Consider the following 14,203-nt stretch of genomic DNA (forward strand, 5'->3'; position numbering starts at 1 on the left):
GTCTACTGTGTTGAGAAATAAAATGAAATAATTTTTAGTGTTAAAACCTCTTTATTTAATTCTTTTTTTTTAATTTTAACAGCAAACAAAAACAAACAAACAGACAAACAGTCTTAAAAGGTCTACATGTCCAATACTTACATGTGACAACCAACCCCGCAAGCTATGTGACAACCATCCCCAACTGACTTCTTGACAAACATGATAAGCTTGCTGCCACACGGCTTTAACTTGATCGCTAAAAGATGACTCAAAATAAAGCTACTACTTTTGGCTTTTTAATGAGTGTTTTGTTTTTGAATGACTAATATCCTACAAGATCTCAACACAAAAACAACACCAACATGAAAATTTACTCTGACCCATAAAAATAATAAATTGTCTCCTCACCTCAATGTTTTGTGTCTGCTCAGCAAAATTACAAGTGCAAATGAGTAAGCTATTAAAGGCTAACAAATTGAAATCAAAATTGTACCACAGTGCCATGTAGTATGTCTGGAATAAGCAGTGTGACAACCAACCCGTGAGACAACCAGCCCCGGTCTCCCCAACTGCTTATCAAAGTTTTGCAGCATTTCTTTACATGCGTTTTTTCACTGTATTGAATGGCTTTGCAATATATCGTGCTACCATGTCAGTTAAGGAGCACCATCTGATACAGTCTCATTTACACAGATGCTGCAGCTCCACCTTGTGTTTTTAGAGAGCTGTGCAATCATTGTGGTGATCTGAAATCATCGCGATGAGGTGAAACAATCGTGATGTGACGATTATTTAATCATTGTCACAGCACTACTTGAACGCTTTTAAAGTGTGCTTTATTTTCTTTTTGTAAAACAATTTCACTTTCTTCTGATTTTGTTGTGAGATCAGAGATCTGTGACCCAACGCGAATACTACAGATTTAAAACAAATAAGGCTTTGGAAAAGAAGTCACGTTTATTCAGTTTTTTCAAGGCATGAATTTCTCAGAGAAAATAATGACATCATTGTTTAAAGAAGCTTTTCATTCATCTCAACAAAATAATGCTGCATATCATTAATCATACGATTTTTAAATCTCCAATCTCTCAACTGGAAAAAATGATAAAAAAGTCAAAGTAAAGTCAGTGTTTGGAGTTTTACTGTGTAGTCGCATCAGACGGCTCACTCAGATACAACTGAACGGACCGGATTACATTCCCAAACCCAAAATATTAATGTCAAACTCACAAAGCTATTGCACATACTCACTGCATACAGGTTAATGTGCTCTCATACACGCACGCACACACACACACACACACAGACAAACAAACACACACACGCGCGCACACACACACACACACACACACACACACACACACACACACACACACACACACACACACACACAGACAATGTTACACATTTAAAATCAGCTTTTTAAGTCTGTGCGACAATCATGTTATAGTCAGAAAACATTGATAATTATAAAAAACATAACAAAAGAATATGAACAACAGGACACTAGACAAGTTCGGACCAGCCCACCTAAAACTAGACCAGTTCAGAACAGACCGGCTAAAACCAGACCAGTTCTGACCAGCCTACCTAAAACCAGACCAGGTAAAATCAGATCAATTTTGCCCAGCCTAGCTAAAACCAAACCAGAAAAACCTAGCTAATACCAGACACGTTTGGATCACCCCAGCTAATACCAGACCAGATCAGACCAGTTCAGGTAAAACCAGGACATTTTGGACCACCCTAGCTAAAAACCAAAGCAGTTCAGATCAGACCAGCTAAAACCAGACCAGTTTTGAACAAACCAGCTAAAACCAAGAGCAGTTCTGACAAGCCCAGCTAAAACCAGACCACTTCAGACCGGCCCATCTTAAACCAATGCAGCAAATCTTTATGTTGTGTTATTTTAGTTTGATCTGTGAGCAGTGAATAAATTATTGTTGAACTCAATAGTTTGTGCGTGTGTGTTTATTTGTGTGTGTGTGTCACTCCAGTGCACAAGTCTTTCTCTGTTAAAGGGGAATGTATCACTGTAGAATCTGGACTTTGGGTTCAGTAGGTCGTTGCGGGCGCTTCACGGGTGGCACTAAACAAAAGCTCCGCCTTCGAGGTGATGAAGTACGTCACCAACAGAGACAACAGCAACACAGCCACGCCCACACCCAGCGTTAACATCTGTCAGAAATAAACAGAGACAATAACATCAAATCAGTTTAACAGGCACACACGTCACAGTACAGCGGTTTGGTTAAGCGCCTCAGGGTGGTACGGTGCCAGTAACTTCAGTACCTCAAGCTGTCGGCTGGCCACGAGAAAAACTCGAGCTTTGATGCTCTTCCAGCGAGACTCCGTCCACGTGGAATAATCTCTAGAGCCGTACTCCAGCAGTTCAAAGGCCGGCGAGATGGCTTTAGACAGACGAACGGACGCCCGCACGCAGAACGGTTCAGCGCTGCTGTTATCAGAGGACGCACCAGAGACCCACAAATACGAATACAACTGAGGGAGCAAATAAAAAAAGAGATCTGTGATGAGTGCAAGGCATTCTGGGAAACACAGGCTTACTTTTTAAATCTAGGACGCTGCCTCTCTGTTTAAACCAGACCTGCAAAAAATTGTGGCCAAAATCCACTCGTGATATGGTGTGATATCTTGATGTCAAAGCCATTGGTCTGCGGCTACGCAGCACTGCGTGAAGTCAACCAGAATTTAATCTGCTGATTGACACGGTTTCATATACTCGCATTTGGAACTTGGCGAGGATTCGTTTTTTTTCCCTTTTCAAATATAACCAAAAGTATTTAAAAAACAAATTCACTATTTATGTCTGGTAGCTAATTTCATTTGAATATAAAGTAGATTTTCTAGCTTTACCCTGAATGTTGTTTTTATAAACAGTTGTAATATAATGTTAATGATGGTTAAAGATAAAACTTTTATATCTGGGCATGCAAGGCCAATGGTGATCCTGATATAATCACAACATGTCAAATATTTGAGGAAATAAAATGTAGACTGTTATCTGTGAAATGACACACTTGTGTTAGTCAGTCCATCGATCACATTTACAAAAATGATCAATCAAAATCTGGTTGTTCTCTCTTGAGGCTTTAAATGAAATGAATCAACATGTTTTTCTTACATCTTTATTTTCCGTGCTGACCTCGCTGGGGTTCTGACATTGGGTCTCCGTCAGGTTTGTCACGGTTCCCGTCAGGTTAGCCAGAATATACTGCACGAACTTCGTCACGCTGTGAACCGACCCGTGACTCCTCGGACCCAGACCGATGTAGAACTGAGGAGGTCCAGAAGCTTTAAGAGAGAACGTAATGAGCATGGTTACTAGGGCTGTCACAATTATTAAATAATCATCTCATTGCGATTGTTTGTCCTCATCGCGATATTTTTGATCACCGCAATGATTGCACATCTCTTTAAAAAAACACAAGGGGGAGCTGCAGCGCCTGTAAAAACGAGACCGTATCAGATGGAGCACCTTAACTGACAGTGTAACACGATACATCGCAAAGCCATTCAATACAGTGAAAAAAACAGCATTTGATAAGCAGTATGATCTGCCAGATAAAATAGAAATGTCCAAAACCGCAATTCCAAATGTAGGGAAGTGAAGGATGCTCTTCTTTAGGATCTGTAAGGAATTTATTTTTTGCAGCCACTACACAGCCTACTAATATGACCTTAGTAGGATTGGCTACTATGAATTATTTCATGAACAAAAAAAATGTATGAGATTTAAAAAATCAATAAAACAGACAATTAATTATCAGAATCTTCAAATCCTAAAACAGGCAATTAATCGTCACAATTTATTAAACAATTAACCGTTGGCCAAATGTCATAATCGTGACAGCCCTTATAGTTACTGTCGTATGCATGTGTGCAGGATAAATGAGTTTGTGCGACTGTAGTTGTGATCGCTGTAGTGCTTTGATATCTTGTGCCTGTAATCAAAATGATGGACGGTCACTGTTATTAAAGGTCCAGTGTGTGGATTTTTAGCGGCATCTAGTGGTGAGATTGTGAATTGCAACCAACGGCTCAGTCCACAGCTTACCTCATACTAAAGTAATAAAAACAATACAGTTCATTATGTAAAGTCTTGATACAGCACTGATAATATAGTGATGTAGATTAGATCGCATTTCTGTCAAAAGATCCTCCTAAAAGTTACACAATATGGATCTTTACACAAAATGCACAGATATCTGCTCCTCTGTGAACTTTCTGGATCATAAATGATTTTGTGACACACTTAAACACTCTTGATATTCACAAAGACTTTTCAGAAGTGAGCGTGTGATGTCAATCTGCCTTAAACTGGACCTTCTTTATTTAAAACTGCTGCAAGGCGATGCAGTGGGGTCATGGGACAAATAATGATGTGAATGGAGGTATTGAAGCACTGACCTAACAATGAACTGCCTTTCTTAGTTACGTCTGGATGCAGCAAAGACCTGAACCAACTGTTGTTCTTCTGAACCAGAAAACCATACAGCAACTGAGCAACCTGAGAGAGCGAAAAAGAAAGAGAGAGAGAGCGAAAGAGAGAGTTACTATGTCATGTGAGAATGTGTATTATGTCTCTGGTCATGTGACTCACAGTTTTTGGGTCAGCAGTGATATTGTTCAACATTTTCTCTTCTCCTCCGGCCTGTCGGTAAAGTGTGCGAGCGACCAATGTGGCCACATCAGTGAGAGACTGAAATAAAAACAAACGTGACAAAGTGAAATCTACCATCTTCTTCCACGGAGCTCAATGCAATGCATTCTGGGATTGACTTGACGCCTGAGTTTATTTCAATATTTTGGATGTAAATTTTTATTGAATCTTATCTTTGGAAAGCTCTAAGAGTGTAGTTCTCAAATTTCAAAGTCATTTGATTATAGAAATGATGTTGTGACAGTTTTTTGTTACATGACCCCCATAGGAATGTATATTAATTTTGTATATTCATAACACTATATTTTTAATGGTGCGATTTCGATAGCGATATTAAAAAAGCTGTGTGGCCGATATGAGCCCGATATAAAGCAAATGTAATAACATAATGATTTGTTATTTTACTGTCCGTCAGACTTTGGCCTTACATGGAGTGACATAAATGTGTTGTTTGTAATAAAAATACACTCTAAGTAATAGAGAAGTTTACTGCCCGATTGAACATATCAAAATATCGGACAATATATCAGCCTCTGAAATACATCGGTCTATCACTACTATATAATAAATCTTCAGAAATGAACAAACTATATATGACTAGAAAGCTCTAGTTTTCATATTTCAAACCTTTTATCAGTAATAATAATAATAATAATGCAGTGACAGTAATTTATTAATTTGTGACAAGAGTATGCAGCAAACCAACGACACCTACTGGCCTTTGTTGGTAAAACCACTAAAAAAGTGACACAAACCTAATTTCTTGTTAGACCTATGGCTTCATGTTTATAGCCTTTCTGTCATAAAAAAATTTTTTTTTGTAAATTAATATGTTATTGCATTCTTTTTATTCATCAAAATTCTGTTTAATATTTTCACCTCCAGACACTTTAGTGAAAACCCTTAAATTATCTTCTTTAAATCAAAACTTCTAGACCAAAAAAGCCAGTTATATTAATTTGAAGGTGCACATCACCTTTTGACCCCCAAACTCAAAAGTGGGGGGGACAGTTAAAAGGTTAATGTGAAGTGTAATCATTTCTCAGCCCAAAATATCTTAAAATATTGTACAGGTGTCTCGATACGGTTTGAAATGATGTACCAAGTCTGGTAAACATGAATATTTTGCTCACAAGACAAAACTAGAAAACTCTCCGCAAGCCATGTAATACAAGAACAAGCTTAATACATGTGGGCCTAAAGACATCATGCGAGTTAACATCAGAATGATGTGTAGTCAGCTGACACAGGGTTGCTATAGCAACAGATGTGATGCGGTACCTTGGCTGTATCGGTCTCATACCGCATCTGCTCATCTGGACTCAGACCGTCAGGGTACGTCAAGTTCAGATTGACAGCGGTGTCGTACAAACTCTCGTAGTATCTGTTGAGAAGCATCCTTCATTAGATACTGACAGTCTGACAGTCGCTCATGACATCATATCTTAAAGATATTCACAGTGTTTAAAGTCACATCACTCAGTTTGATGTCATACCTATTAGTGAAAGCTGATTGGTGGTCTGTCAGGACGAGTCCTGGGATCTGTCTGGCTCGCAGGAAGCGCTGGAATGAGGAAGGCGGTAAAGCTTGAGTAACATCTGGCTCAGCCAGATTCAGATTGAGATTAGCAGCTACAGCCGTCATGTTTTTCATGAGAGCCGACACCTGAGAGAGACAGAGATGATGGATGAGATCATGATTGACGTATACTGTAAAGAAAACAAACAGTGTTTGTCTTGTTCACGCACCTCTTCCTCTACAGTGCTGCTGTTCTTGCGGGATACGGGGTCAGAGTGCATCCACAAGTCCCGCCCACTGCTTAACCCCACCTACAAACAAACAGGAAGTGTGCTGTAAATCTGTGAATGCCTGTTTGGGAACACTTGAGAGGACACGGGTAATAATATCCTTATTTCTAAAGAGACACGCCCAGCATGACCTAAAATACAGTTAAGCGGCTCACTACGATTTGGAAGAGAAATGGTGCGCAGTCACACACCTGTCCGATCTCCAGCATAGAGTCAACGTTCTTCAAGTCCATAACAAACTCATTGTGTTGCATGTCATACACCATCTTGGAGCTGCCGATGTAATCGAAGGCCTCCTGCGAGATACAGACATTTTAAAACACACAAATCCAATGACACGCTGAATGAAACAGGCGTAACACACTCACCCCTTGGAAGAAAGTGAAGAAAATATTTCGAGGAGGCGGGGCTTCTTGAGTGACAGGATAGAGAGCTTGAACCGCAGCCAGCAGGGTGACGATACCAGACACGGTGCCTTCGGCTGCTGGAGCCTTATCCCAGAAAAACGACCTTCCGTCAAGCTAAGAGAGAAAATAAATCTTCATGTAAACAAGAGTTTGTGCAAGCAAAGGACTTTATTTATATAACGCTATGATGCTAAACTTATACACAGTATATATAAATTAAGGAAATTGATATTTTGCCCACATTTATTCACCACAAATACAGTTTAAAAGGTTTGCACATGTTGAGCCAGAATGACATGCAATGGATGTTTAGATATGAACGGGTACACGAGGTAACGTTTGCTCACTCTGGCCGCGGCGATGACGAAACTCTGGTTTTCTAGGTGACCCTTGGCACTGTTGTTGAGGGGTTTTGTGGACAACCAGACGTTAAAATCATTTAAAGGATCACAGAGAGCCTCTGACAGGAAACAAAGATAAAAAACAAGGGGAAATTTAAGTCTTAAAGTCCCTGAAAACACACAACACAAACGCTTTTTAAGTCTGGATGCGTGCGTGCGTGTACCTGGGTTGATGCTGAATTTGGTCTGGAGGTCCGTGCGTCTCATGCACGTGACGGTGTCGGTCGCAGCGTGCATGTGTGAAAACAGCTGCATGGCACACAGCGGGTACTGAGGGGCGCTTCCATTGCTGCGTGCATTATGATCCTCATAACACTACACACATATAACAGTATGATCACATGAACGTACGCCACTGTAAGCACACGTGTGTGTAAAAGACACAAACACACACCTTTCGAATGACCTCTGTTTGATTCTCGTCTTTCAGAGCAAACACAGGAAAACCGAATTCTTCGTAGGACAGTCCGTTCCCCAGAGGATTCCACACGGTGACGTTACAGTCTGTATACTGAGGCCCGTAACTTCCAGAATACACACCTGAAAACCACACACACGATTATGCTTAAATGCATTTAATGTCATTATATTTATTGCATGTGATTTTTTGGAGTAAACATGTATACAGTGCAAAAGTCTTGTGCACATTAGGCGCTGCACCCTACATACAGTAATGTACATATAGATATTGTAAGCAGAACGCTTAAGCAAGCTTATTATTATGTAATACTGCATTTTTGTACTTAAACTACTCATGCATTTATACAACATAACAAACTAATTTAAATGCATGTTTCTATTTGCACACACACCTGTATTCTGGTTGGGACAGGTCGTGTGAGGGGAGAATCCATCAGCAGGGCCTGTTTTTGAGACAATAACAGCGACACCAGCCACCCTGGATGAGTTCTTCATTCTCAACATGACGGATCTGCAGAAAAACACACAAGATCAGAAACACACAGACAGACAGACAGACAGAAAGACGTCTGGTGGTAAAGTACCTATTAAAGAAAGCCGTCTCCATGACAACCATGTAGGGAGGATGTGGTCCTGTATTGAGAATCCAGTCCAGGTCTGATTCAGTCTCCAGCACATGAAGAACACCTGTGTCTCCTGATATAGATGACTGAGAAAGAGAAATGACAAAAACAAAACTATTCACTTACTTGCATTATCATGATTTTAACACTAAACTCTCAAAACTCTGTTCTGTTCCTGGTAACTCACACAAACTCTGATCATTATTAAGATGACTGACTTTATTTCTTACATGGGACACAAGGAGAAATTTAAAAAAAAAATGCTTTTGTTCTATTCCAGAAGTCTTTTTAAGGCCAAGGACCCCTTAATGAATAGAGAGGAGTAGCAGGGACCCCCAGCACATATTAAATCAAATTAAGAATAGATTTTTTCTTTTTTGTAACAAATAATTTGTTATGATAGTTATGTTAGAGATATTAAAATCATAATTTTTGGCATACTTCATAACATTTTCATTTAACTAGATTTTATCATGGGAATGTTATGTTTTTCTTTTTGTTTTTATTGTTGACCCTTTAACACATTTTTGTTTAATGGCTAATTTTATTATTCCTAAAAAAATATTTTGCATTCAAACACTATTTGGAGGACCTCCACAAATACCTCCGCGGACCTCCTGTTGGAGACCCATGTTTTATTCAGTCACTTACATCTGTCATATTAGGTGTTACCCTGAAGTTCTGACTGTGAATACCCGGTATATTGGTATTACAATGTCATATGAAAAAAAAAACACATTTGGAATCACATTGTAGTAAACCTCAGTTAAATTACTGGCAAAATCTGTGAGAGAGACTTACACTGACAGCCGATCTGATGTGTGGCGTTCAGCAGTCGAACACATGGTACCGTATCATTCAGTACAATATAAATCTTCCTTTCCACTGAACTGCTGCTTACATCTATAGACAAACACACAACATCAGACATCACATCTGATCACATTATACAGTTAACAAAGTACAACAACTAATAAACCAGCAGAACATTTTATTGATATTCATCACACACTTTTCTGTAATACTTGACTGTGATTGGTCAATAGCAGCATTCTGCAGTCTAATATCCATGTAGCTAAACTATCACCGATGTTCTAGATCAGGGGTTTATGATTACAAGGACCCCAAATAAAACAAACCTTTTGTGAGGGTCCCCTCGCTAAAATAAACATCTCTATATTTGTATGTACAACGAAACATTGAAGCTGTGTAGACAGATAATTTCCCCCAAAATCAAATAATTGGCTCTTCTTAGAGTAATACTACATGTTTAACCTACAGAGAAACATTGTCAATCTAAACATATTTGAACTGCATAAACTTTCTGAAAACGACGGTATTACTTTTGGCAACTTACTGCATAAATGAGACGCTATTAGTCTATATTTATAGCATTGTAATATTATTTAATTGTTATTGAGTAACTGTTATATTTATAGGCGAGGCCCGAAGAAGTAAACAATATCCATCAATTCATGACGACACACACGCAAACTTAAAAACGAAATTATAACAATAATACTCACAGCTGTAAAATAAAGCAGCAATAATCAGTTTAAATGCGCCCATTGTCCTTAAATGTTCCATCTTCCTTATTTAGGAATCATCAACAAGGAACCGGAGAAGCGCGTGTTTACTTCCGCTTCCGGTTCCTTCTTCTTCTGCGTGTGAGAGTGAGAGATGCCTCAACCGAAACGCGCCACAGCGACACCCAGCGGCACACTTTTAGAAACGGGTTTTTATAATTATTTTTTGATACATTCATTAAATTAGTTTGGATTGTAACACTAGATCTTCCACAGGTGATAATGCATTAAAACGAATAATACTTATTTACTTGTATTTAATAACTACTAAGGAAATATCAATAAAACCTTTAGTGTTGTATAGATTTTTAAATGTAACTTTGAATAAATACTAATAATAAGAAACGGATGAAAACATTTCTTATAATGGGAAAAGTATGAATAGATTTGAATTATCTATCTGGTATTTTCTTTGTGTATACTTTGTATAAAAATAGTTTTATGTATGATTGTATTATATAGCCTACTGTAGTGTCTGTCATATGTATCCTGCACTTATATTTAATGTTTTTTTAAAGCAAAGTACAAAGACACCCGGCGACAGAGCGACATCTGGCGGCACAGCGACACCCGACATCGTCAGCGTCAGTGAGAGTATACTCTTTGACATTTTGACATATTTTTTTATTATAGAACAAGAGCATTCCATGCATACATATAAAGAGGACCACAATCTGCTAATTATTACATTCAAATTAAATTCAAATAAACAACAACATGGGGATATTTTACAATAAATCAATAAAATTAAAAAATTAAAACATTTTATACATTCGTTTTGCTTTTTTAATTCTAAGATTTTTAAGAGTCTCAACATAATGCCTTCTGTTCTAAATAATGTGTTGCTAGGTTTGTATATGAAATTTACCATATAATCAATAAGTTGATCAATAAGTCTTTCTTCACACAGTTACTTTTATAATATAAAATATATCCTTACCAGATACTTAGGTTGGCATTTTATTCAGGCATGTGAACTCTTAAAACACAAGATGTATTTTGATCATTTTCTCCACATAAGTATAATCTGGCCATATTTTCTCTTCATTATTTTTCATATTCTCATTCAGTGCAGCACAGACAAAGCCCAGAGAATCTATTGAATGTAGAATTCACTTTATAGATGAATACAATGAGAATTGATTTTACTGAATTTACAAATACAATAACTGTTGGATTACACAATAGGTTACAAGTAGTTTAAAGATTCCAACTTTAATGTTTCTAAACAAAAAATATATATTTATGATTTGAGTAAATAATCACTATATTTATACTTGCTGATGGAAACAATATGAGAATAAAAGAAAGAAAGAATAAAGATTATTTCAATAATACTCAAATTATTTTATAGCCATGAGCTCGGAAATATCAATCTACAGCTAGAAATAGCAGCATTATTACAGATATTAAAATCATCAGCATTTGAAAGTGGATTATTGTATGGTGCACAGCGTTGCAATCTTAATGCCGGCTGGCAAAATAAAAGCTCCGCCCTTTCCAGCAAAATTAAGCAATTGGGCTAAAATCTTCATTGCAATGCCGGCTTCTGCTACAACTGGAGCAGCAGGGAACAGAAAGGCCAAAAGCATAGGTGCAAAAGAACTGATGCCCATCCCTAACAGAAAGCTGGTAAGTGTTGTTAGGATTTTAGTGTAATTTGAATCATCTTTAGTCTTCTCACTTTCTCTCCTCATCTGCTCCTCATGCATCCATGCATCCAGACTCATCCTTTCAGTTCGCTCTCGCTCCACTCTCTCCCTCTCTTCCTCCTCAAGTCTTCTGAGGATCATCTGATCCATCTCCAGAGATTCTTGCCACCGTCTCAGTCGTTCTGGGATGGGTTTCTCATTCTGTTCCTCTTTTTTTATATCAGACTTGATCTGATCAATCCTGCCTTGGACACGCTTCTTTTTTCTCTCTGAATCTTGTCTATCTTCTTTCATGTCTGCAGTGAACGCAGTCCAGCGATCATCAGCCATTTTCTGTACGTCCGCCCTAATATTAATCGTTATTCTTTTGTCTATTATTGCCTTGGCCTTCAGCATTACCTCCGTCATCTGATTGGTAAAGTGTGTGTTGTCATTCTGAACCAGCAACTTATCCACCATCTCCAGCAGTTGAACAACCTGACATCGGTTTAATGGATCTGTGTTGTTAAAAGCCATGTAACGCCTCTCAAACATTTCCACGAGGTCTTGAACCTTTTGGTTTTGTCTTGAAATGAACTTCTTGATGGGCTCCTGAAGTTTGTCTGCGTGGGAGAACACAATGATGGTGCGATGGGTGATGTCCTCATGAAACATCTCTCGAATCATGTCCACGGTCCGCTGCTGTTCCTCCGTATAACGCTCGATTGGTATGATCAGCAGAAACACGTGAGGACCAGGTGAAGACAAAGCTAGACAATGTATTAGCTCATGTTGTAGTTGCTCATTCGTGAGATCTGTGTCAAACAGACCAGGTGTGTCTACGAGCAGAAGGTTTCGTCCTGCCACCGTTCCACATTCTCGCTTGCACTCTTTGGTGACTGATCCCATGCTCATATCAGAAAGAAAACGCTCTTCTCCCAGGATTGTGTTTCCTGTTGCGCTCTTTCCTGCACCTGTTTTGCCCACCAGGACGAGACGCAGTTGGTTTTGCGTCAGGTCTTCTGCAGATGTCTCACTCTTTATTGGCTCTTGTGAGTTTGTGTAGGACCTCCATCTGTTACTTTGAACATTGTATGGCCTTTTCGGTCCTTCAGGAAAAGAGAAAGGGGACAATTATAACACTTTTTAGTTTTTTATTCCAGTTTGTGCATTATGACAGAAAATAAATAAATCTTGTTGATACTTTAACAGTTTCTCTTAGACGTCAATGAGATTAGATGAAGAGAGCTTTAGATGTTCCTGATTCTTAGATGTTTCTCCTGAGAAAAAGATTCAAATCTTCTAAATCTTCTTTAAACTCGAAATAAATTTTCTAGATTATGATGTTTGACTTTATGTACTAACTACCACCAAAGAATTGCACTTTTGTGTTTTCTTGCCATAACAAACATGTTTTAAACACACAAAGTTACAGCAGCCCCCCCCCCAAAAAAAAACGAACAAGCTAAGAATCAAGAGTCAAGTCCAACTAAAACAAACACCGATCACCATAATGTTGACTTTAAATAAAACAGCCAACATCTAAACCTAAGTTAAGAAAATAACTCTACAAGATGTAAAATGCAATTTTAAGTTTCAAACAAAGATGGTGAGGATAAAGTTACAGATTACTTGCAGAGATTAATCTAACAGATTAACTCTGGGAGTTTTTCTGTGTAGATTTATAAAATAATAACAGGATGTTTACTTGCTCCAAATGATCTTAACCTCCTACCTTACTGTCAAATCCACCCAGATACTCAAATACTTGTATGATCCGCTGCCAAAATTAACCATTGTTTTACTACAGTTAAAAAAAACATGGTCACTGCACTTTTACTACAAAAAACACCCATGGTTAATTTTCATAAGGGAAGACACTTGATCGATGTATTTATTAATCTATGTAAATCTATAAACTTTACATACACATACACTCTTAATGAAAATATTCAATTGTCTTGTTATTTCTCTTTTTATTTCTCTAATGGATTTTGGCTGCTACTGGATACCGCTATTGATCTTTTGTCACCTAACTTGTTCTTTTAACTTATCACTTCACTTTGTCATAATGGCACTCCCACGTGCTGTAAAGTAATTTTCTAATCATGGATGAAAAGTTATCGTTTCTTAAGGAAAAAAATAGTTACACAACACAAATGATTTGTCAGAACTGGATAAAAAAGAGAGAGATTTAGTTATTTTAACACTAAAAACTAATTTTATTGTATGGACAACAATAAGATAAATTCAAACAAAGTTCTTATAAGACTATTTGTCTGATAAAATATAAATGACTAAATTCAAATGTTTCTTCTATTCCTTTTTTAAAAAACAATGTGAACAATTGTGAAACGATTCGCAGCTGTACAAAAACAGATGTGCAATAAACAAATAAATATAGACATAGTAATAAATAAATAATTAATTAAAAGAAATATAACGCAGTATCTAAATAAGCATGAATCTTTTGAAGAAGAGAAGCTACTTAAAACAACAATCTCATTTAAATAAAAGATGCTGAAATTACCTTGGTTCGACATGTTTTCCAGTTTGGGATGCTTCTTTAAGTAGCTCTGAATTTTAGTCCGTGTGCTGTATTTGAGGGGCAGGACTAATACAGAAACGAAACTTGGAGCGAACAGATATGTTTTTAAGAG

General features: G+C 37.7%; 2 protein-coding genes across 3 annotated transcripts; both read right to left on the minus strand.

Annotated features, from left to right (window-relative positions):
* Nucleotides 1–920: 920 nt before the first annotated feature.
* On the minus strand, nt 921–10,011 carry LOC141349029 (nicastrin-like). Its single transcript, XM_073857782.1, has 18 exons — nt 9,853–10,011; nt 9,130–9,229; nt 8,999; nt 8,288–8,412; nt 8,096–8,214; nt 7,678–7,823; nt 7,448–7,598; nt 7,230–7,342; nt 6,844–6,996; nt 6,667–6,771; nt 6,416–6,496; nt 6,163–6,332; nt 5,948–6,050; nt 4,607–4,705; nt 4,414–4,513; nt 3,128–3,297; nt 2,275–2,484; nt 921–2,160 (listed from the first exon to the last, which is right to left on the minus strand). Exons 1-18 carry the CDS (start codon nt 9,911–9,913, stop codon nt 2,038–2,040), a joined length of 2,130 nt encoding a protein of 709 aa, XP_073713883.1. The 5' UTR covers nt 9,914–10,011; the 3' UTR covers nt 921–2,037.
* Nucleotides 10,012–10,514: 503 nt separating this feature from the next.
* Nucleotides 10,515–14,177, minus strand: LOC129443255 (GTPase IMAP family member 7-like). 2 transcript variants are annotated; one of them, XM_055203737.2, is made up of 2 exons: nt 14,074–14,177; nt 10,515–12,652 (listed from the first exon to the last, which is right to left on the minus strand). In XM_055203737.2, exons 1-2 carry the CDS (start codon nt 14,084–14,086, stop codon nt 11,349–11,351), a joined length of 1,317 nt encoding a protein of 438 aa, XP_055059712.2. In that variant the 5' UTR covers nt 14,087–14,177; the 3' UTR covers nt 10,515–11,348. The 2 variants fall into 2 exon arrangements, with proteins under 2 accessions (XP_055059712.2, XP_073713870.1); XM_073857769.1 differs by lacking the exon at nt 14,074–14,177 and adding an exon at nt 12,748–12,823.
* Between the last annotated feature and the right edge of the window lie 26 nt (nt 14,178–14,203).

The sequence above is a fragment of the Misgurnus anguillicaudatus genome, chromosome 2, assembly GCF_027580225.2.
Source record: "Misgurnus anguillicaudatus chromosome 2, ASM2758022v2, whole genome shotgun sequence".
Taxonomy (NCBI): domain Eukaryota; kingdom Metazoa; phylum Chordata; class Actinopteri; order Cypriniformes; family Cobitidae; genus Misgurnus; species Misgurnus anguillicaudatus.

Coding starts and splice junctions, on each gene's coding strand:
- LOC141349029 (XM_073857782.1), bottom strand. CDS start 9,913: ATGGAACATTTAAGGACAATGGGCGCATTTAAACTGATTATTGCTGCT. Junction 7,824..8,095: donor CTGTCCCAACCAGAATACAG/GTGTGTGTGCAA, acceptor TGTGGTTTTCAG/GTGTGTATTCTGGAAGTTAC. Junction 2,485..3,127: donor TCAGCACGGAAAATAAAGAT/GTAAGAAAAACA, acceptor TTGCTCCCTCAG/TTGTATTCGTATTTGTGGGT.